The sequence below is a fragment of the Diaphorina citri genome, unplaced genomic scaffold (genome assembly GCF_000475195.1).
Source record: "Diaphorina citri unplaced genomic scaffold, Diaci psyllid genome assembly version 1.1 scaffold759, whole genome shotgun sequence".
Classification (NCBI taxonomy): Eukaryota; Metazoa; Arthropoda; class Insecta; order Hemiptera; family Psyllidae; genus Diaphorina; species Diaphorina citri.
Window position 1 is genome coordinate 9,247 of NW_007378192.1, and position 24,627 is coordinate 33,873.

At 38.8% G+C, this 24,627-nt stretch overlaps 1 protein-coding gene and 1 long non-coding RNA gene across 2 annotated transcripts in view; one reads left to right on the forward strand and one right to left on the reverse strand.

Annotated features, from left to right (window-relative positions):
• Nucleotides 1-1,872: 1,872 nt before the first annotated feature.
• LOC103511855 overlaps nucleotides 1,873-24,627 on the forward strand; it is a 42,507-nt gene continuing 19,752 nt past the window's right edge. The window contains exons 1-5 of the mRNA XM_026825482.1: nucleotides 1,873-1,887; nucleotides 2,158-2,219; nucleotides 5,533-5,716; nucleotides 10,002-10,058; nucleotides 24,336-24,532. Of these exons, the coding sequence (XP_026681283.1) occupies nucleotides 1,873-1,887; nucleotides 2,158-2,219; nucleotides 5,533-5,716; nucleotides 10,002-10,058; nucleotides 24,336-24,532 (515 nt within the window). The remainder of the gene's footprint in view (nucleotides 1,888-2,157; nucleotides 2,220-5,532; nucleotides 5,717-10,001; nucleotides 10,059-24,335; nucleotides 24,533-24,627) is intronic.
• Nucleotides 7,776-8,484, reverse strand: LOC103511850. The gene is made up of 2 exons (XR_541494.1): nucleotides 8,423-8,484; nucleotides 7,776-8,084 (listed from the first exon to the last, which is right to left on the reverse strand). It is a non-coding gene; the product is annotated as an uncharacterized LOC103511850 (long non-coding RNA).

Sequence of the window (24,627 nt, forward strand, 5' to 3'; positions counted from 1 at the left end):
CCCACAAAGAACCCTAGCCAATTATAAAATAAGGTAAGCCATTATCTAATTTGGGTGTCCAATATGAATCTAATAATAATACAAACTTCTACTCCCTAAGGAACCCGGCGGGACCTCCGCGGTGCAAGATCGGCAACTCATGCTCCGACAACACAGATGCTGGAACCTGTGTGGCGGAAAAATCTCCCGACTTTAGTGTCTGAACTGTCTGAGAGATAGGTATAAAAGTCGGAATCTTATCCCGCTACACACTTTCCAGCATCTGGCATACTTGAGTCGAACCGACCTAGATCTGTCAGACAGTCCGAACGTGAGTGACTGGCCCAAGCATACAAGTAGTGTGATACTAAATTTGTCACAGAGGCTGCTTGTGTAACTTGAGTAGCGCGTCTGTCTTGTAATCGCTAGGTCGCAGGTTCGAATTCCCTCTTCGAGGGACAGTAAGATCTCCGGTGACATTTTTTTTTTTTTTTTTTAATGTGCCTTTTGACGTTTGCCAACTACTCATACCTAGAAGACATAGCTTCATCTCGTCTGTGATGAATCCCATCAGCCATCACCATCACAGGGGAGAACTCTGTATTTTTCAGCTTCATTAAAACCAGAAGCAAGACGAGAGGTGAAAGACTCCCGAAATTTTCCATTCAAGTGACTCACGGGAGAAAAAAGCGTCACAATTTTTTAATTATCGCGACGAAAAAAACGAAACCCATGTTCCTAGACGAGAAATGAAGAAAGCTCTAAGTTCAAGTTTTCCTACCTCTCTACAGTTCAAGTACTTTGCCCTTAATTTCTTCTTCTTTTGGCTGAATCTGCTCTGGCACTCTGGTGCTGTTTTCTGAAATAAGTTTGTCCTCTTTAGATTGTAAATCCCCGACAGCAGCTAAAGTCATTGTTGAAGCCTCGCGGTAACTTTCTGACGCTCCAGATCAATGTGAATGATAAAGTTGTTGTGAAGATGGACAAGGTCCTGTGCGTTTAGCGCGAATATCATCATCTTCCCTGACTTGAACGTGACATCATCATGAGCACACTCCGTACAGAACTCCCCCTGACATATCTCCAGGGGAGGATACTCCAGGAATTGGAAGGTAGTGCAGACCAGCCCGTCTGGGAATGTTTCCTGAGGGCGGGGCTCCCATTTGACTCCGCCCACTTGGAGCTCCATCTGAAACAAGCGTTGCTCATCGCCGGAATTTTCCATCCCTTTGTTTAATTTTGATTTTGAGTGCTTTGGAAGAAATATGTTTGTATTTTTTATGCGTTGCTGGCTATAATGACTATTTGTTTTGTTGTCAGGAGATAGATCTGACCCCACCATTAGTTTTGGCTAATTTAAACAGGCTGAAGCAATATGACTGTAGAATATGAGTCACAACAACGTTAGGTGTTAGGTGGACGATTTAGAGTGTGACAGTTATCTACATTAAAAGTTAAAGAAAGGTTAGATGAAAATAAGTGAATACATCAACTGGAAGACGGGTAAAGAGCCACATTTCAAGTTGAGTGACAAATAAGACAGCACAATTAATTTCTTCTTCTTTTTGCTGAATCTGCTCTGGCACTCTGGTGCTGTTTTCTGGAATAAGTTTGTCCTCTTTAGATCTTGAAGCCTGACAGCAGCTAAAGTCATTGTTGAAGCCTCGCGGTAACTTTCTGACGCTCCAGATCAACAGTTTAGGAAATGGTAACTTTATCTATGTAGGTATAATTTAATTTACTTACTTGGTTTTTATCGAACCGGTTTCGCCTCATGTCATCATCAGTAACTGGTAGGGTGTCGATTTACAGAAGAAGAAAAAACGTACCCCTAACACACGATTATGGTCAATTAAAACATGTAAAACATTCACGGAAAACGGACTTAAAACAATGTTCTATGCATTGGTAAGCCCAGTCCTTAAAACTCAAGAGGTGTTATCTTGTACTTTAGCCGCATTTTTCGTCTGGAGATAAATTATTCACCACCAAATCAAATTTGTCAACACTAAGGGGGTGAGGGGGGAGAGGGGAAGAGAGGGAGAAAGGGTAATGTAGGAGAGAGAAGAGGAGGAGAGTTCAAAAATGAAAAGAACTTGTGTAAACACGACAAATTTACGGACAGCACAAAACTTGGAGAATACCGAGTTTTTTCCCTTCATATGTTACCCTTTCCAGGATGCCCTCTTTACTCTTTCCAGACACACAGACAGCAAGCACTACATTCGTATTCTACTCCTGTGAGAGGATTGTCACATAAATTATCTTCTCTGGTTACATCTCAGACTTGGCTGTCAGAGTTTACTTATCTCTCCAGTCAGGATTAAAATGAACTAGGACAGTTCCCTGGGAAGTTTTCACCATGATGGAACATCTGTGTTGACGTAACGCCAGAGCTGTTAGCGCTCTACCAGCCTTACTGAATATTGTGTATAATTAATATTCACAACTTTGTGCTGCTGCTTGGGAGAAAAAAAACTTTTCATTGAGTTTGTCTTGCAAGTTTCTTCTCTGGAGGAACTTGGAGTTTTTTTTTTATTATCTCTTCGCTAAATGAATATTTTTATTTGCTGTTTCTCTCTCAAGTTTTGCAGTTGCCGATGTTGTTTTCTATTTCGAGCCGCATTTTTCGTCTGGAGATAAATTATTCACCGCACCAAATCAAATTTGTCAACACTAAGGGGGTGAGGGGGGAGGGGGGAGAGGAGAAGAGAGGGAGAAAGGGTAATGTAGGAGAGAGAAGAGGAGGAGAGTTCAAAAATGAAAAGAACTTGTGTAAACACGACAAATTTACGATGTCAAGAAGGGGGAGTTTTTTTTAATGTGATTTTTTTTAAAGCTTTCGTCATCCTAAGAAGTAAAAAAGGCAGAGGTTTTTTTCCAAGTTTAGTTACCACGTCACTTCGTTGCTGGAATCTGGGAAACACTTGAAAAAACCATTGAATTTGATGGAAGAGTTCAAATATTTGGAAGTATAGGGTATACGTATACCTATAGGTGCTCCATAAGGTACCGCCATCCTATCTAATGTTCGGGGGGAAAATCTCATATGAAAATGAATTTTGGAGAGCGAGAGAATGAAAAACTTTCCTTATCCTATAGGAAGGAAAGTAATGTAATCGGGTCAAAATTTCGATGGTCAGTTTTTAGTGCGGAATCTGGGAAACACTTGAAAAAACCATTGAATTTGATGGAAGAGTTCAAATATTTGGAAGTATAAGGTATACGTACCTATACTCCACGAAAAATATTCCCATAAGGTACCACCATCCTATCTAATGTTCGGGGGGAAAATCTCATATGAAAATGAATTTTGGAGAGCGAGAGAATGAAAATGAACGAGTTTTTTTCCTCCTAAAATCCATTTCATTTGAGTGAAAATGTTCCAGTGAAGTTTTGTCTCATCATTGAAGACCGTAACCATGGGATGAGGAATATGAACAGAACAGACATTGGTAGAAATGACAACTGAGGAGAAAAAAATCTCGGGAAAGAGACCATAAAAAATTGAAGTTTTTGTCAAATGAGTTTCCAAAAAAAAATCTTCATTTTAAATCCAAATGACAGAAAAAAAATTAAAAGTAATACCTGTCCCGTAGGTACCTATGTTTCGCTTTTCAAATGTAAAAAAAGCATATTTATAACAATGTGAAAAAAAAAAATATATGAATGTTCTTTTTTTCCGAGAGAATCAATGAAAACTTTCAGTCAAATGAAGATATTAAAAGGGATTTTTTTTTTTTTTTTAAGAATATTCCCTTGCTCTTCCTCATTCAGTCTCCTTCACTGTGGATGATATCTGAACAAATAATGTACTCTCCTCATTCCTCATCTCATCTGATCGTATTTCATAAACTGATGAGCTTTCTTATGTGTGACAGGTCTCAAAAATATTCATCCCCAAAAAGTTTCATTGAAGCATAAACTCGGGAAGCCCTGAAACTTTTGCATTTAGTGGATGTAACGCTCTTCCCAAGAGTTTCGACACATAGATTATGCGGTGTATTAGTGGGCTATGTTCTATTACGGGCTTTGTTTGTTGTATTCCGGGAATTAGTGGTGAGCTATGCCGGATTAATCTAGACTTTGGAGGTTCACGGCTGTTGGCTGATTGAATTAGAGGATATGGAGGGATATCCCTTTGTCAGTTTGACGCATAACGTGACTTTGGCTTATAGCTAGCTGCTAGATGCCTCTACTGTACGTTGAATGTAGATTAGGAGATTATTTCATGGTGTCGTGGTTGAAGTCATCGGGATTTCCTCTGTGGTGTTGCAGGTTGCTTCATATCCTTCAATCCACTGTGTGCTGGGTCTTCTGTGGTCCCAGTGGTTTGTGGATTAGATCTTGGATTGATTCCCCCAGAGGTGATTCGGTTGTTGGTCAGCCGGTTAGGTTTTGTGAGCTTTCGTCATCCTAAGAAGTAAAAAAGGCAGAGGTTTTTTTCCAAGTTTAGTTACCACGTCACTTCGTTTCTGGAATCTGGGAAACACTTGAAAAAACCATTGAATTTGATGGAAGAGTTCAAATATTTGGAAGTATAAGGGTATACGTACACGTACCTATCGGTGCTCCATAAGGTACCGCCATCCTATCTAATGTTCGGGGGGAAAATCTCATATGAAAATGAATTTTGGAGAGCGAGAGAATGAAAATGAACGAGTTTTTTTCCCTCCTAAAATCCATTTCATTTGAGTGAAAATATTCCAGTGAAGTTTTGTCTCATCATTGAAGACCGTAACCATGGGATGAGGAATGTGAACAGAACAGACATTGGTAGAAATGACAACTGAGTGGAAAAAAATCTCGGGAAAGAGACCATAAAAAATTGAAGTTTTTGTCAAATGAGTTTCCAAAAATAATCTTCAATTTTAAATCCAAATGACAGAAAAAACGTAAAAGTAATACCTGTCCCGTAGGTACCTATGTTTCGCTTTTCAAATGTAAAAAAGCATACCTCAGCATCGCACGAAGGAGTCACCTATTATGGGGCAAATTAGGACAGCTAGTTTTCGGACTAGCGCAGTATAGGAAAATATTCCAATAACCTTGGGCGAGCCTAACATTAAAAGCGTAGACCAGGGTTGTCCAACCTTAGGGCACCCGAGGGCCGCAAGAGACCAAGGTAGAGAGTTGGCGGGCCGCAAAAACTCCACATTTTTGTCATCCCTACTTCTCCTGTAATCACCAAACAACATAGTAAAGAAGAAAGGAACTTTATTTTCCCAGGTACCTAATGCAATTTTCTTTCATCTTGATGAAAAAAAATCCCTCCTTTAATTAAATATTTTTTTACTACGTTATTTTAATTTTTATTTTCTTAATTTATAATCAGAAAGTTCAAAGAGGTACCTACACTGAGTCTGGGTATACCTATACATTAGTTCTTTCATGCTTTGGTTCAATTTAAAATGTATTAAAACTTAAAAAGTAAAAAGACAGTTGAGATTCGACATATTTGCATTTAATTTTAAAATAAATTACTATCCAGGAATCCAGGATTAATAGCATTTAAAACTAATCTATCCACCCTATTGTTCTTTCTGATTTCAGTTGTCTAAGTCCTAGGTCTGCCTATTTCTACGAGTTTCCCCCTAACGAACGAACGGGCAAGAAGAAAACCACCTTCTCCCGATTCCTGAAAACCCTCAAGTCTTCCAAACATAAGGACAAACACACCACAACCTCGAATAGCAATCACCACAACTCACCCAAACATTCCAATGTTAATAGTAGGGTAAGTACAAACTTCTATAATGGCTTACCTTATTTTATAATTGGCTAGGGTTCTTTGTGGGGGATTATTATTTACATGACACCGACTCGAGTTTCGCCTCACTCAGCCTTGGCCGTCTGTAACTTGTAGATCTCATCGTCCAACCTGTAGGGAATGTATCGGTACTTACCAAACAAAGCAAATCTGAAGTGAAAAGTCTTATGAGTGATGCACTAAGTCTCAGAGAGAGATTAGGAAACGTTAAAGGAGATATCCAAGTAAAGAGTTTCCTCAAAACTCTCAAAAGGCAAAAGTTAGTTCCTTTTATGGTGCAATATAGATGCTCCTTTCGGATCAATAACAAGTCATGAAAGTAGAAAAACCCACAAAGAACCCTAGCCAATTATAAAATAAGGTAAGCCATTATCTAATTTGGGTGTCCAATATGAATCTAATAATAATACAAACTTCTACTCCCTAAGGAACCCGGCGGGACCTCCGCGGTGCAAGATCGGCAACTCATGCTCCGACAACACAGAATACACAGATGTTGGAACCTGTGTGGCGGAAAAATCTCCAGACTTTAGTGTCTGAAATGTCTGAGAGATAGCTATAAAAGTCGGAATCTTATCCCGCTACACACTTTCCAGCATCTGGCATACTTGAGTCGAACCGACCTAGATCTGTCAGACAGTCCGACGCCTTGGCCGTCTGTAACTTGTAGATCTCATCGTCCAACCTGTAGGGAATGTATCACAAAGCAAATCTGAAGTGAAAAGTCTTATGAGTGATGCACTAAGTCTCAGAGCAAGATTAGGAAACGTCAAAGGAGATATCCAAGTAAAGAGTTTCCTCAAAACTCTCAAAAGGCACTCAAAAGGCAAAAGTTAGTTCCTTTTATGATGCAATACGGATGCTCCTTTCGGATCAATAACAAGTCATGAAAGTAGAAAACGATACTGGGCATACATCGTATCTTACCTGTAGAGTCTTGCAGCCAACATGTTGTTATCTTCACACCGTACAGCATACTCCCGACAGCTCAGAGCAAGATTAGGAAACGTTAAAGGAGATATCCAAGTAAAGAGTTTCCCCAAAACCCTCAAAAGGCACTCAGAAGACAAAGTTAGTTCCTTTTATGGTGCAATATGGATGTTCCTTTCGGATCAATAACAAGTCATGAAAGTAGACAACGATACTGGGCATACATCGTATCTTACCTGTAGAGTCTTGCAGCCAACATGTTGTTATCTTCACACCGTACAGCATACTCCCGACACTTCTTCTTTTTCCTCCCCTTTATCCACTTCTTATCCTCGTTATCTTGTAGTTTTACATTGTTTCTACTTTTCTCGATTTTCTTTTCTTTCTTCTTTTTCAATTAGTTTTTTTTTCGATTTCAAAGAAAGGAAAAAATACAAAATTTCACGATGGAGGAGTGGAAGATAGATTAAAGAATAGAATAAAATGGGATTCAAAAGAAAGAGAAGAAGGGGAGGGGAATGTTATGTATTACCATTACTATGGAATTATCAAATAGAACTGGAATTAACGAATAAAAAACAAGAGACAAATGTCTGAGAAATATGGTAGGAAGAATAAGAGAAGAGACAAATTAAATAGGTAGTTAGGTACATTAACATAAAATAATTTTCTTTGAAATGTTGCATGAAATAATTTTCTCTTAAATGTTCCTTAAAACTGTTTTCTCTGTACCTACGAAATGTTGAAATGGTGCTGTATTTATTTTCATTATTTTTTTTTTCTTCCCTAATTTTATTTCCTGGTCCTCACTTTCGCCTATAATTTTATCTCCCGGTTCTCATTATCTCTCGGCTAATTTTATTTCCCGGCCCTATTTCTTTCCCGGTGCAGGGGGTGGTATCAAATCTGCCTTATCATACTGAGTATTCTTGGTAAATCTCTCCTTTTTCTTCGACACATACTTTGGCGTTCGCACCTCCACCTCGAGATGTGTCTTGAGTCCATGAGCGTGTTCTTTGAAATGTTGCATGAAATAATTTTCTCTAAAATGTTCCTTAAAACTGTTTTCTCTGTACGAAATGTTGAAATGGTGCTGTATTTATTTTCATTATTTTTTTCCCCCCTAATTTTATTTCCCGGTCCTCACTATCGCCTATAATTTTATCTCCCGGTTCTCATTATCTCTCGGCTAATTTTATTTCCCGGCCCTATTTCTTTCCCGGTGGAGGGGGTGGTATCAAATCTGCCTTATCATACTGGGTATTCTTGGTAAATCTCTCCTTTTTCTTCGACACATACTTTGGCGTTCGCACCTCCACCTCGAGATGTGTCTTGAGTCCATGAGCGTATTTCTTCTTGCCTATCCTCAACACGTAGACGTCCACTTTACCATCCGGTGGAAGTCCTGGGATAGAAACACAATACTAAATCAGAAGAAGAATCTCAGAAGGAAGAGGTCCCGAATGAACCATAAGACCGAACTTTATCTACCAAGCTTGTTGAATAAACATAATTTTATTGTTATCAGGAATATTAAATTTATGATGTCTTCTATATTACAATGATTTTGAAGTTTTGGCCTCAGCATCGCACGAAGGAGTCACCTATTATGTGGCAAATTAGGACAGCTAGTTTTCGGACTAGCGCAGTAGGTACAGCAAACAACTCTAATACCCTTGGGCGAGCCTAACATTAAAAGCGTAGACTACCCTTCCATTATCTTAAATATCACATTAAGTTTACCTGTGACAGGTCCTATACTAGTCACTGGGTCTTGGTTCGGGGTGTTGATGTACTGAAGAATCCCGGGTTGGACAAGCCTGGCGTAGACTATCCTTCCAATATCTTAAATATCACATTAAGTTTACCTGTGACAGGTCCTATACTAGTCACTGGGTCTTGGTTCGGGGTGTTGATGTACTGAAGAATCTGATTGACAGGGTTGGCATTCAAGTTAGATGTCATCCGGTAGATGACGCTAGTCGGGTTGTCCGATTTGCTGAAGTCCGGATGCGGTTCATACCGGATTTCAGTGCCTTTCATCATAACACTACCCGGCTCTAATTCCTGAGGACCTCCATACTTAGCCTTGGCCTGTCGGACTGTCCGAGTGGTAAGGAGTGTGATCTCTGACAAAATGCTGAACGGGTGGGGTGGGGGTTCGAATCCCACTGTGGTCATTTTTTGTACACAATTTTATCATTTAAGAATATTTTATGGATAGCCATAGGTACTTTTTTCATAATTTTATAGTTGAAAAAAAAAAAAATAATAATAAAAAAAAATAATTTTCATGGAGAAGAAAGCAAAGCGTGAGAGGAGGAGAGGGGGGAAGGGGTTTAGTTTAGCTTTCGCTTGACCGCTCGAGGGTTCGGTATGGGGATGTACCGTAATCCCGTACCGTAAGGATTTTTCGAACATGGCGGCCAAAAAAGAGGTCTTTGATAAATTGGGAAAAGGTGCATCTAAAAAAGTTGATGGCCGATCTTACCTATAGCATTCCCCTCACTATTCAGCAGGTCTATCTCATCATTATTGGGAAAAGGTGCATCTAAAAAAGTTAATGGCCGATCTTACCTATAGCATTTCCCTCACTATTCAGCAGGTCTATCTCATCATTAAAAGTTGTTTGTTTTTTTCTTTCCTACATTTCATACATTTACACTTTTTCTCTAGGATGTACTGTAATCGCGTAACGGTCGATCCCGTTTCAAAATGGCGGCTAAAAAAAAGGTTTTTTGAGAATATCTCGTTTTCGGTAATTTTTTTCTAATAATAATTACCTATAATACACCTTAAGTACTTACCTTACATTATCTTATACCTAATACCTGTCGTATAATCGTATTTCATGAAGCTCCTCTTTCTTCCTCCTCTCTTTCGCTGCTTTCAAGTTTAAAGACATTTTGCCAAATTTGTTTGATGAAAGCCTTTCTGTTTTTATATCCACCTACTGAGAACTTGCCTACAATATGTGGTGTTGTGAGGAGTTGTTTTGTTGAGTTGATAATTTTCAATTTTTTAGTATTTTATGACGCCGCGCCGCTGGTGGAGCATCATAAGTTAATAATACTCGTTCCACTGAGAACTTGCCTACATTATGTGGTGTTGTGAGGGGTTGTTTTGTTGAGTTGATAATTTTCAATTTTTTAGTATTTTATGACGCCGCGCCGCTGGTGGAGCATCATAAGTTAATAATACTCGTATTTTGCATGATTTTAGATGCGATTGGGATCCTTATGGATTAATGAAATGGTCAGCTTACCAAGTTTATACTCTAACTAGCCTAACTGATTCCCCACTGTTTTTCCTTCTGTTACAGCTGAAATTACAAGACGCTTTAGAAAAGAAACAGAGGTTTGACCGGGAGCATGAGGAGGTAAGTGTTTCTAAAAACAATATAGAGTTCTGTGCCCATGTCCTCTTATTAAGAAGAAACAGAAGCACCCTTGTAGCTAGGTGACGAAAGAAACAGAAGGATAAACAGACCGTGTCCTCTAAGCCACTCTAAGGAAAGCAAACCACCATCAGAACTATTTGTGCGATTTTGATGAAATTTGACAGAAGTTTCTAACACATGCCAACCACTGAGTTCTGTGCCCATATCCTCTTATTAAGAAGAAACAGAAGCACCCTTGTATTAGCTTGTAGCTAGGTGACAACAGAAACAGAAGGATAAACAGACCGTGTCCTCTAAGGAAAGCAACCATCAGAACTATTTGTGCGATTTTGATGAAATTTGACAGAAGTTTCTAACACATGCCAACCATTCAGGCTCAGACGGTCTGACAGACCTACAGATAGCAGTCTGTCCGACAAGAAGATCGGAGCGTGTGTGGCGGAAACACTTCAGACATAGATCTGTCAGACCGCGTGAGTGGCCGGTCTATCTGGACCTTTGGTGGCCTCGTACGGACCCTTTCACGGCATGAGCTCTGATACGGTTCACTGAACCCTTATGTTCAGAATTACATCGCGGAGTACTCTATCACTGCACAGTGTTAAAATCTAGTATTTAGTCCCACAGATTATTCCTTTCCCTCCCATAACCCCTGGATTCCCTGACAGCCCAGTCTCCATTTCCCTGGGAACACGAGGTTTGCCGCTCCTCTGTTTTTCCTTAAATAGTTTCCCTGGGTAATGACTTTGGAAATTAAGAAGGGAAAGAAAAACACAACACAGGAAAAAGTTCTCCTCCTTGTGACGATGTCGTAAAATTTAACTATTTGTTTTAATAAACAAAAAACTCCTGCTCTAACGTTACGACGTTTGTACAGGGTGTATCAACACTTGTAATCGGGAGGTGCTGGGGGCGATGATGTTCACTGTTGATGAAATGGTCATCCTGTATATTATTGAAGGGAATTAGGGGGGAGTTTGGGAACGCGTTACGACGTTTGTACAGGGTGTATCAACACTTGTCACCGGGAGGTGCTGGGGGCGATGATGTTCACTGTTGATGAAATGGTCATCCTGTATATTATTGAAGGGAATTAGGGGGGAGTTTGGGAACTCAATATCTAACCCTCCCTCCTGACCATTTTAATGAAAGATCATGGGAGGGAGAACTTAACCCTGAGCATTGGGAGTCTAGGGTATTTCTTAATTTTGCGAAAAGCAAAAATCGGTCATCTGGAAAAGTAAATTGGAGAACATCATATTGCACTATTTTTGAAGAAATAAGGTAATTGCACTTGAAGTGAAAGCCATTGGGATCAACATTTAAAAAAAATGGACCATGGACCTGGATAACTGAGAAAATCTTTGTGGTCTCTTTATCAGGTTGACTGTACTTGAATTCTTGATTATAAGTAATTTATTCAAGTTCGATCGTATAAGTGAATACGATACAAACCGGGATCTCAGAGCAAGATTAGGAAACGTTAAAGGAGATATCCAAGAGTTTCCTCAAAACTCTCAAAAGGCAAAAGTTAGTTCCTTTTATGGTGCAATACGGATGTTCCTTTCGGATCAATAACAAGTCATGAAAGTAGAAAACGATACTGGGCTTACATCGTATCTTACCTGTAGAGTCTTGCAGCCAACATGTTGTTATCTTCACACCGTACAGCATACTCCCGACAGATGGGGCTCACATCGGTTGCCTGGTTCAGATTAAGATATCGCCTGGGACAGGCACGGATGCGAGATTGAGTCACCAGGGCCTGAGCATCAGGGTCGGAATCGATAACGATAACCTGCTTGGCGCTGTCAGAATACATCCGGCCCATAAGTGTCTCACCAACACTGGTCAACCGAAGAAATAGATTCATGACGCCTGCAACACCAGATGAAACAAGGATGAAGTAGTTACTTTACTTCACTTACCCCTGGATTCAAGTCTCTTGTTGACGCGGCCCATAAGTGTCTCACCGACACTGGTCAACCGAAGAAACAGATTCATGACGCCTGCAACACCAGATGAAACAAGGATGAAGTAGTTACTTTACTTCACTTACCCCTGGATTCAAGTCTCTTGTTGACGCACTATTTTTGAAGAAATAAGGTAATTGCACTTGCAGTGAAATCCACATTGGGATCAACATTAAAAAAAACATGGACCTGGATAACTGAGAAAATCTTTGTGGTCTCTTTATCAGGTTGACTGTACTTGAATTCTTGATTATAATTTAATCAAGTTCGATTGTATAAGTGAATACGATACAAAATATAGGTACAGTCGAAATTCTATTTTTCGGAACCTAGAGAACGAAGAATCTTCAGTTTCCCGCTCACCCCGGGTTAACATTTATAGTTCCTCTCGGGCTAAGAATAATATAACAGTTCTTAGTTCTGTACAGTTCTCAGAAAAGGCACCATCATGGTTGTGTATAAACTTTTATTGAGGGTACCTCCCCTCTCCTCCCTGTAGCCAAAACTAACCCCTTCTCTCCACTCTTTCTTTTGGCAAAGTTGAAACATTTTATTTAAAAAGGGCACAAAGATAAAAATTTTGGGTTTTGAATTTTGAAGAAAACAACTTTGAAGTTTTCGATTGTCATTGAAAACTATGATGAAATTTTTATGAAAACTTGTTTTTTCTGCAAGATTTTTAGCGTGACCAAGCGTTTTACCTCGAAAAGGGCTGGGCCTGAGAAATTAAGGGTGGTCCTTCTAATATACAAGCCTTTTATTACCCTCCTCCCTTCTCTATAGCAAAATCCACTCCCACCTCCACATAGTGAAATTTACCCCCGCACCTAATTTCGGTTGTTTTCCTCCTTCTGTGCTAAGATTTTCCTCAAAGCCCCCAGGCTGCTTGTAATGGGGCCATTGTTGAAGCTTGTTTGTTCTTTATTATTGTTTTTATATTCCCTAAAAATGATGATCTCTATTCTATTCTATTCCTTGGAAAATCTTCACTAGGATTTTCCAACCCGAATCTTTTCTTGAGCTCGTCTGACGTATTATAGGGCCGATGCCGATTGGTCTATTGTCTTTTTGTTTTTATTATTATTTTCCTGTGATGCATCGTCATAGCAGTGAATATTGCTCTGGCACAATCCGGGAGACGCTTATGGATTAAAGATACCATGGAAGCGAGCAAAGTTTACCCCCCAAAAATACTGGGATGCTCGGGGAAGAATGACCCGTCAATATCTCCTGCATTTATAAACAACAACATCTATTTTCCTGGAAAACTTTGACGTCACTTGTTGTACCCTGTTTAGCTAGTCACAACAACGTTAGGTGTTGGGTGGAAGATTTGGAGTGTAATAGTTATCTACATAAAAAGTTAAAGAAATGTTAGGTGAAAATAAGTGAATACATCAACTGGAAGACGGGTAAAGGGCCACATTTCAAGTTGAGTGACAAATAATAAGACAGCACAAAACTTGGAGAATACCGAGTTTTTTCCCTTCATATGTTACCCTTTCCAGGATGCCCTCTTTACTCTTTCCAGACACACAGACAGCAAGCACTACATTCGTATTCTTCTCCTGTGAGAGGATTGTCACATAAATTATCTTCTCTGGTTACATCTCAGACTTGACTGTCAGTGTTTACTTATCTCTCCAGTCAGGAATCAGGATTAAAATGAACTAGGACAGTTCCCTGGGAAGTTTTCACCATGATGGAACATCTGTGTTGACGTAACGCCAGAGCTGTTAGCGCTCTACCAGCCTTACTGAATATTGTGTATAATTAATATTCACAACTTTGTGCTGCTGCTTGGGAGAAAAAAACTTTTCATTGAGTTTGTCTTGCAAGTTTCTTCTCTGGAGGAACTTGGAGTTTTTTTTTTATTATCTACTTTTCATTGAGTTTGTCTTGCAAGTTTCTTCTCTGGAGGAACTTGGAGTTTTTTTTTTATTATCTCTTCGCTAAATGAATATTTTTATTTGCTGTTTCTCTCTCAAGTTTTGCAGTTGCCGATGTTGTTTTCTATTTCGAATACTAAATGAGGATATTTTTTTCTTCTTTGGAACCTCGAGTGCCATTCGTTTGAATTCAGGGATTCGTTTCATATCTGCAAAGTATTGACTGATGGTTCTGGTGACTGATTCCGAAATTCCGATACGAGAGGAGTATCTTACAAGCAAAAACGTGTTTACTAGAGGGGGAGATTCTCTTTTACTTTTATAATAATTACCTAAATCAATCTAATTTTACAGAATCTCATGATTTCCCTTGTGGTTTATTTGATTCCAGATCAATACTCCAGATTGCCTGAGGGTGGAACCTCGAGTGCCATTCGTTTGAATTCAGGGATTCGTTTTATATCTGCAAAGTATTGACTGATGGTTCTGGTGACTGATTCCGAAATTCCGATACGAGGGGAGTATCTTACAAGCAAAAACGTGTTTACTAGAGGGGGAGATTCTCTTTTACTTTTATAATATTTACCTAAATCAATCTAATTTTACAGAATCTCATGATTTCCCTTGTGGTTTATTTGATTCCAGATCAATACTCCAGATTGCCTGAGGGAACCCCAGACAATCTATCCACCTCTAGACTGTGACAGGTTGAGAGGAGGACCTGGGCGACCTAGCAACTTTGAAGAAACCATTAATAGAGTAAGTAACCCCTTCCTTGATAATACTAGTTCAACATCCAGGTCTACAATCTCATGTGAAATGGTATCTCCGTGTTTAGGAAACCTCTGCAAAGTACACTTAGGTAGTGGGAAAGTAATGTAATGCTTCTTGTATTTCCCAGTTGAAAGCTGCGATAAATGCACGATTGACAGATTTTTTGAAACCCTTTGTTATTTGGCCCCCATCACCTTGCAATATTTCCTTTGGCAATAACTTCATATTGTTTATTCCCACATCCTCCAAAGGTCGTCGTCACCAATTTGCGGAGAGATACACAGAGAGTAGAGAGTCTCATATATGTAGTTGATATGCGGGTTGAAGTTGATAGTAGAATCAAATATGCTTCACTTGTACCATCGTCAAAAAAAAACAGTCTCATATATGTAGTTGATATGCGGGTTGAAGTTGATAGTAGAATCAAATATGCTTCACTTGTACCATCGTCAAAAAAAAAAACTTCCATACATGAAAAACCTTTTAGAAAAAATAAAGCTCACCATAAAATTTTCTCAACATTTAAATGTTTATGTCGTCCTTTCATACATGAAAAACCTTTTAGAAAAAATAAAGCTCACCATAAAATTTTCTCAACATTTAAATGTTTATGTCGTCAAAAGGAGGAGGAGGAGGAAAAAGATGAATATAGGAAAAAAAGAAAATAATATATCTTCCTCCTCAATCCTTCTGTCCTTTGGAAGAACATTTAAAGTAAAAATAAAGAGATTTTGATAGGTTTAATTGTTACCCTATTTGTTGAATATAAATATACTCGTATTTTTAGTCCGTCCTTTCTTTATTAAATTATAATTTAGTAATAATAAAAGGTATAGGGACGGACTATTGTATTCGCTTCGCTGTCTGTCTGTCTGTCTGTCTGACCCCATTTTAGAAGGATTTATCCAAACCTGGGCGACCTATATATCAAATTAAAGGTCTTTTTACCAGGAACATGAAAGTGATGGTGCAAATTTTGTCCAGAAAACCAAGAAGCAAAAAACTGGTTTTTGTTTTTTTTTTCTGTTTTTTTTTTTTCTGTTCTTTTTTTTTTTTTTTTTTTTTTTAAAGCGAAGGCCCTTAATTTTTAGTTTGAAAGAACTATATATGTTTAACGTGTAGAATTATTTAGGTACTGATGAAAATTTGTAATGAATCACTGCAGAATTATCTAAAGATATTTGCACTGCAAGTTTTCCAGTCGCGCTAAACTCCGATAGAAGGAGGAGTAATAAATTTACCAAACTTTAATGTGGGTCACAAAGGTCAGGAATCACCTCTGGAAAATTTCATCGCCCTTTGTGGTACTATTAGGGGGAACCCGCCCTCAATGGGACCCTTGAAAGAAACCAAGGAACCATAAACTACAATCTGCTCGTTACTATTTCACCGCTGACTGCCCCCGCCCCCCCTTCCGTGTCGGTAAATTCTGTATTTTTGATTAAGAGGAAACGAAAGATGAAATAGAAGAAAAAGAACGAAATAACTCTCAGATAATTGTGTTGTAGTTCTAAACTCAAGAGAGTGGAAACTAAGCAAAATGAAGGAGGAGGAGGGGAAGGAGGAGGAGGAGTAGGAGGAGGGGAAGGAGGAGGAGGAAAAAGATGAATAGGAAAAAAAAAAAGAAAATAATATATCTTCCTCCTCAATCCTTCTGTCCTGTGGAAAAACATTTAAAGTAAAATTAAAGAGATTTTGATAGGTTTAATTGTTACCCTATTTGTTGAATATAAATATACTCGTATTTTTAGTCCGTCCTTCCTTTATGAAATTACAATTTAGTAATAATAAAAGGTATAGGGACGGACTATTGTATTCGCTTCGGTGATGTCTGTCTGTCTGACCCCATAGAAGGATTTATCCAAACCTGGGTGACCTATATATCAAATTAAAGCTCTTTTTACCAGGAACACGAAAGTGTTGGTGTAAATTTTGTCCAGAAAACAAAAAACAAAAAAAAAAAAAACTGGTTTTTAGGGTTATTTTTACAGAAAGGGATTTTAATTGTGTTAACCAAGCATGAATCTTTGTCTCAAATAATAATTTTATCTTTCCTCTTGATTAACAGTGCTATATGTACATTGACTTAAACTCTGTAAAGGTACATATACTTACGAGAATTCGAATCACCAACTTGGTATTCACAAACCGAATTAAAGTTGAAATAAACCATTTCGAACGGTGAACCAGTTAAGATAGAGCACTTGGTTGGACAGATCGCTAATGAATCTTTGTCTCAAATAATAATTTTATCTTTCCTCAATTAACAGTGCTATATGTACATTGACTTATAAACTCTGTAAAGGTACATACTTACGAGAATTCGAATCACCAACTTGGTATTCACAAACCGAAAACCGAATTAAAGTTGAAATAAACCATTTCGAACGGTGAACCAGTTAAGATAGAGCACTTGGTTGGACAGATCGCTATTAGAGGTCTGTTATCTTTCCTCTCGATTAACAGTGCTATATGTACATTGACTTAAACTCTGTAAAGGAACATACTTACGAGAATTCGAATCACCAACCTGGTATTCACAAACCGAATTAAAGTTGAAATAAACCATTTCGAACGGTGAACCAGTTAAGATAGAGCACTTGGTTGGACAGATCGCTATTAGAGGTCTGAATTGAAGAGGACAAACACAGCGAAAGAAAATGAAGGGAAAAATAAAACTATGATGAAATAATTATTATAAAAGAAATTCTCAGTGCATTAAATAAAATTAAATCAGCGGGGGGAAAATTCCAGTGTCGAATAGTGAGTTTGATAAAGGACAACTGAGATTTGGAAAACTAAAATCCAGCCGAGTAAATTATCACACATATTAAGGTTGAGGGAATCACCCTAGTAGCCTTTTCTCTTCTGTTCTCTTCTCTCCCCTCTCTTTCTCGTTCTTTAGAAGCTTTTTCTCTGTCGAAAATTTCGTGTTTTTACGAGTACCTACCTCTGTATCCTGATGCTACCTATACTTGAATTTTGGTTCTAGATATATTTTCTCTCTTGGTTTTCAAAGATACCTATAATACACCTTAAGTACTTACCTTACATTATCTTATACCTAATACCTGTCGTATAATCGTATTTCATGAAGCTCCTCTTTCTCCTCTCTCTCTCTCTCTCTCTCTCTCCTTTTCTCTTCTGTTCTCTTCTCTCCCCTCTCTTTCTCGTTCTTTAGAAGCTTTTTCTCTGTCGAAAATTTCGTGTTTTTACGAGTACCTACCTCTGTATCCTGATGCTACCTATACTTGAATTTTGGTTAGATATATTTTCTATCTTGGTTTTCAAAGATACCTATAATACACCTTAAGTACTTACCTTACATTATCTTATACCTACCTGTCGTATAATCGTATTTCATGAAGCTCCTCTTTCTTCCTCCTCTCTTTCGCTGCTTTCAAGTTTAAAGACATTTTGCCAAATTCCCTAGTAGCTTGGAGGGTAGCGCGTCTGCCTTGTAAGAGCCAGGTCGCGGGTTCGATTCCCGCCCGGGGCGGATTTTATCCTAAACAGATAAGGTTCGTTCTCGGAACCGCCGGCTTTCTCCTGTCTTCCTTCTCTCTCGCTTTGGGGACGATACAGCTCACTCCATTAAACATCTGGACAAAAAAAAATCATTACTTCCGGTCATTCTCCAATATTTTATCTGGCAATTGCAGATTCGAATTTAGGCGTTGGAAAAAATCTCATTCTAGGAATCTAGGCTTTCTAGGGAAACAGAGACTGATTTACCCCGGGGTGGTCACCTACTATCCAGCACTGATGCCAATGAACTTGTGGGAATTCAAATGAAAACTAGAACAATTCTGCCCCGATGGGAGATATGAAACAGAATAGGAGAGAGAGAGAAAGAGAGATTATACAACTTGGGATTGGGATGAAACATAATGATAGGAGGGAGGGAGATAGGGGGAAGAAAGAGGGAGGAGGAGGAGGAGGGGAGAAGGGGAATAAAGAAAAGAGTTGGGTTCTAAATTGAAACAAATTTGATTCTCTTCTCGCGAAATTCTCTTGAAGATCCAGTCTCTCTCTCTCTCTCTTTCTTTCTTCCTCATAACTCTTTCTCATTTTCTTTCTTTCTCTCTTATCTGATCTCTTTCTCAGTCTCTCTCGCTTTCGATATTTTCTACTTACATCCTTCTCTTTCTCTCTCTCTCTCTTCCGTTTCCCTTCTTCATTTTTCTCTCCATTTTCTCTAATTCTCTTCTTCCTTTTCTTTCCCCAGAGAAAGAGAGAGAGAGGGAGAGAGAGAGAGAGAGAGAGAGAGAGAAATATCTTATGACCTCTGAGGGGAGAAAAACTTAAGTAGTTAGAAAGTAACAATAGCCGAGAGCTGTTGTAAAACTTATTAATTGGTTCAGCTCAAACGCCATTGCGAGGGGGTACGCCACCTATGTTCTGCCACCCAAAGGCCTAAATCACTTTAACAACAGCCATAACATTAATGACTTGGAATGAACTTGGAGTGTAGGGGGGCGTTGTAACAAATGGGGAACAATAAGTTAAAATGGCCCCCCTATTGAACAAAGCAGTTACTTATTTTTTACGCCTCCTGTGTAGGGACTTGTAACGAAAACCGAAGGTATGCCGTGTACTGAGTTACTGACGAGTGTTCTGCTGACATATTCTGCCATTTGTGAACAAACCTGGAGTTTTATTTGAGGCGCTTTACATTTTTATATAAATAAGTAAAATAAGGTTAGTGCTATGTACAAAACCTTCAAAAAGAAACCTTTTGTAGATTCCAAAATTTTATTGGAAAATAGATTTTCTTGAAAAGGTCGATTAATTTTTCTCTCTAAGATTTTTCCTTGGGATTCAATTTGCTCTAACCAGAACACTAGGAAAGGTTTGTCCATTGTACTTGGGTTATTTCCTTCTGTTTGCCTGCCTTTGCTGTTTTTTGGCCGGAACTGCAAGCGTATTTTTTGTCGCAGAGCCGCATTTCCACACCCTTCACCTCATTCACCAAGCCGCCTTCTCACAGTTTTAATTACTCTGACAAAGTTTTCGTCTCCGCCAGGCTCCGACAATCTTCTCTATAAAATCATATAAAACAGTTGTACTCGGGTTATTTCCTTCTGTTTGCCTGCCTTTGCTGTTTTTTGGCTGGAACTGCAAGTGTATTTTTTGTCGTAGAGCCGCATTTCCACACCCCTCACCTCATTCACCAAGCCGCGTTCTCACAGTTTTAATTACTCTGACAAAGTTTTCGTCTCCGCCAGGCTCCGACAATCTTCTCTATAAAATCATATAAAACTGAACAGATTATTTACTTTGTGCTAAGTTTCGACGTCCCGTAAAACCAAATCCAAGACCTCTAATCGTCCGCTCAGAATATTAATAAGAACTTCATGACAGTTGATAATGTCATGATTTTCTCTTTTTCCTCTCCATCTTGTTCTTTACTTTTTGTCATTTCAAAACTCCGTCGTCTTGCTCTCTCCTGTTTTTTACTTTCCTTATCCTATAGGAAGGAAAGTAATGTATTCGACAAAATTTTCGATGGTCGGTTTTTAGTGCCAAAACACGTTTTGAGGTCCTTAGAGCCTAAATCCAAAGTTTCAGCCATTGGTCCGTGTGTTTGTGTGACTGTCTGTAAACAAAATATCTTGAGAACGGTAAGAGATAGAAGCTTGAAATTTTTTATGAAACTTTTAAATGTGACAAGGATGCAACACGAAACTTTTGGTTAACATTGGTGCAACGGTTGGCGGTATTTTGACCGCTTTTTGGCGGTTTTCCGTATAGTTCAAAGGGTTAAGGAAAGCCATGTGATGTTCACAGCAGATTTTTGTCATTTGAAAACTCCACCGTCTTGTTCTTCTGTTGTTTTTTATTTACTTTTGAACAAGTTTGCAGCAAATAGAGCTAATTTCGTCGCAGATTTTATGTTTTTCTCGACGTCGTTTTGTGTTGAAAATTTGAAATGAACTTTGACGATAGTAATTTATTCTGTACGGGGTGACATTTAGTTCTAGGGGTTGGGTTTCATTTGTTCACTCTGTTGTGGCTGGATGCAAGAGGAGCTTTGTTTTGCACTCCAAAATCTTGTGGATTACTTTGTATGAAGACATTGATTTTTCTGTTTAAATTTTCTTGTGGTTTTATCTAATCATTTTTCTTACTATTTTTCACACCGGACTGTCCTTTTCCATATTGTTTCCAATTGTGCTCTTCTTTCATGAAATCTCATTTGGTTTAGCAGCTGTAGTTTGGTTAAGAAATTACTACTCATCCGATCTCTGAGACGTTCAAAGCATATTCACTCAGTTCCATCATTTCACCCCCACTCTGTACATCATATGTTATTATGCTTCTCTCGTAAACTTGGTTGAAGAAGCATTACTTTACTTACTTCATTATTTGAGCGCCATAAAACACGTCATTCTGAAAGACATGTCGCAAGTCACGAGTTTTATATCTAATCCACGAGTAATCTACGAGTCATGTTAGGAGGTAGAAGTATTAAGGAGGGTAGGAGTTATTAGGAAGGAGGAGGTAAAGTAGAAAGGAGGTAGAGAAGTATTAGAAGAATAGGAGGTAAGGGGAAGTAGGAGGTAGATTTTTATGAGGACATCAAGAAGAAGAGAGAGTCTCGTAAAAATGATATTTGTTAAAAGTTCTTTCCTTCCTCTTTGTCTTTTCCATTCTATTTATCTATTTTTCTCTCTTCTTCTCTCTTCCTGTCCCATTTTCCTCCTTCTTCCTCTTCATTACCCTTTCCTTCCTCGTTCCCTCTTTCTCTTTTGTCTGCTTTCTCCTTATTCTCAGTATAAAAAAAGGAAAGGGGGGGAAGACGCTAACTAGGGAGGAAAAGAGAGGAAGATTTCTTATTATTTCTTTACTTGACTGTATTTACTTAAGGAAAGGTGAAAAGACAAGTCAACCACCGACTTTTTGTCAGTTTTGTCTCGTCTCAGCCTTTTGGCTCTTCTTCCTCCTCCTCCTTCTTCTCTTCCTCTTTTCACCCTTCTTCTCCTTCGTCTCCTCCTCTTTTCTTAGACATTTCCATCTTTATCTCCCCCGTTTTGTCTGTTACTAAATTATCTCTTATTTCCTTTCTTGTATTTTGAATGTCTTCGCCCTTTCTTTTGATTCTTTTGTACGTAAGGTTAACTTTGTTTTGTCGTTTTGTGTTTTCCTTTTTTACTTTTTCTTGTCGAGAATTTTTATTTTAATTAAATTTATTCGAAACAAAAAGATGTGATTTCTCTCTGTGTTCTCTTGATAATCTTGGTTAGGGGTATATTTTGTCACAAGAAACTGAGGTGATACCTATGTAGATGTTTTGTGTCAGGATTTCGCCTTTCTGTGGATATTTGATACCTACATACCTACCAAGAGTTTGTCCGGTTTTGATGACCTGTGGTTCACATCTTGAAGACTTGAATGTTCTTATTAATCATTTCCGGAATAAGTTCTAAACCTCACTGAATTAAGTTACTATGTTTGTTAGGACAATGATATCCGTTCTAAGCGTATCCTTCGAGCTCTCAGCAAGTGCTCAAGCATCAATTCCAAACATCTGATTGGCCAAAATTTGTTTAAGACTGATCTGAGACCGAGAATTTTCGTTCATAAATACGGGTGTTAGGCATAGGCTTGCCAAACGTCCCGAATTGGCCGGGACAGTCCCGAATTTCAGGGGGTGTCCCGGCGTCCCGTTCAGTTTTCTTTTTGGGGCGTTTTGTCCCGAATTTTCGTTTTTGTCCCAGAAAAAATTCGGGACGCGTTCTTTAACTTTAAAATTAAGTAGGTACCTCTATAAATCAGAATTTGTTCTTAACTTGTTTAAATTTTTCATGCTTTCATCAGTTTGCTCTTCCACTTTGCTAAACCTTTATAAACGAGAAAATGTTGTATTAAACCGCCTTAAACGAAAAAATGAGCTGGTCCCTTGGATTCTCGTTTATCCAGGTTCGACGGTATTTTGTTTATCTGTTTTTAATAATAGGTATGTTACCTATCACCTATCGTACATATCGTACCTATGTGATTTCGCGATTATGATCGCGGATTTGGCGATTATGTTCGCGGATTTCCCGATTATGTTCGCGGATTTTGCGATTATGTTCGCGGATTTGGCGATTATGTTCGCGGACTTGGCGATTATATTCGCGGATTTGCCGATTATGTTCGCGGATTTCGCGATTATGTTCGCAGATTTCGCGATTATGTTCGCGGATTTCGCGATTATGGTCGCGGATTTCGCGATTATGGTCGCGGATTTCGCGATTATGGTCGCGGATTTCGCGATTATGGTCGCGGATTTCGCGATTATGTTCGCGGATTTCGCGATTACGTTCGCGGATTTCGCGATTATGTTCGCGGATTTCGCGATTACGTTCGCGGATTTCGCGATTACGTTCGCGGATTTCGCGATTACGTTCGCGGATTTCGCGATTACGTTCGCGGATTTCGCGATTACGTTCGCGGATTTCGCGATTACGTTCGCGGATTTCGCGATTACGTTCGCGGATTTCGGCATAAACCTCAACTACTTCTGATGCTTTAGGTGGGTTTTTTAACCTCGGTAGTTAGGGGAGGGAAATGAAAATCAGGCAAAAAAAATGGGAGTAATTTATCAAAAAGTTTTTATGTGCCATCTTGACACCACCAGTTTTAATGTGGAGTTGAAATGGGGTAAAAAAGGTTTTAAAAAATGCGTAGATGGCCCCAATGGTCCTATAAAATTTCTGGCAGTCGGAGTGTATGACAATAACGTGCTGTTCTCTTCCTATCCTCTCCTTCTCTTGTCCTTCTCCTCCTCCTCCTCCTCCTCCTCCTCTTCTTCATCCTCCTCTCACATTTTCACACGTTTTGTGCTGAGTATAGAAGGGAGGAGGAGGGATTCCCTCGTCACCTATTTATATTTATTTTTATTATTTTACTAGCTCCCATATTCCTTCTTCATCCCTCTCTTTTTTGTTCTCGTTATTATTATTTCTCTTTTTATATTCTCTCTTTTCCCCCTCCCCTACCTCTCTTTTAGTTCCTTTTTTCATTCATACATGATGCTTCTCTCTCGAGCTCCTTTTTTACTTTCCTTGTTTTTTTTTTTTTTTTTTTTTTTTTTTTTTTTTGTTTTTTGGGTTTTTTTCCCCTCAAGAGAGAGAGAGAGAGAGAGAGAGAGAGAGACCAAGAAACGTTAGGTATACATAACTTGTTAAGCAAAAAATCGTGTGCAGAAAAGGAGAGTAAGAAAGAAAGTGAGAGGGAGAGAGTTTTATATTTTTAGGGTTAGAAAATGTTGGATGTAGAGAAATGAATATTTTGTATTGGGATGGAGAGGGGAGGGGTATAGGTACACCTAAAAATACCTTTTTTTTAAAAAAAAAGGTTTTAGGGTTTATGTTTCTTTTCTTTTTTATGTGCTATTAGCAGGCTATTCTATACATAGACATTACGCATCGAAGATAAAAAATTACACCTAAAAACACCTTTTTTTTTTAAGGTTTTAGGGTTTATGTTTCTTTTCTTTTTTATGTGCTATTAGCAGGCTATTCTATACATAGACATTACGCATCGAAGATAAAAAATACGCGAGTCATTCTCATCCACCCAACCAAGGAAACACTCTAATCTCCCTCCCTCTCTGTTCTTGTGTCCCTCAGATCCTCCGTGATATCAGGACCGGCTTACTTCATCTAAACAGGTCAGGTCCTGGACCAGGCGCGGCTAATTCAGATGATACCTATATGTACGATGACGAGATGATAAGACACTACGGTCCCCACTGGTACGATGAACCCCCCTATGAATCCGACCCTGAGGATTTTCTCATGGTGGGCCAGGAGCAACCTAATGGACGGTAAGACCATGCCTGTATGCCTGCTATGAGTCTATGAGGCCATTAACCAGGATTTTATTGAAGGAAGGGGGGGGGGTTTACATCCAAACAGTAAA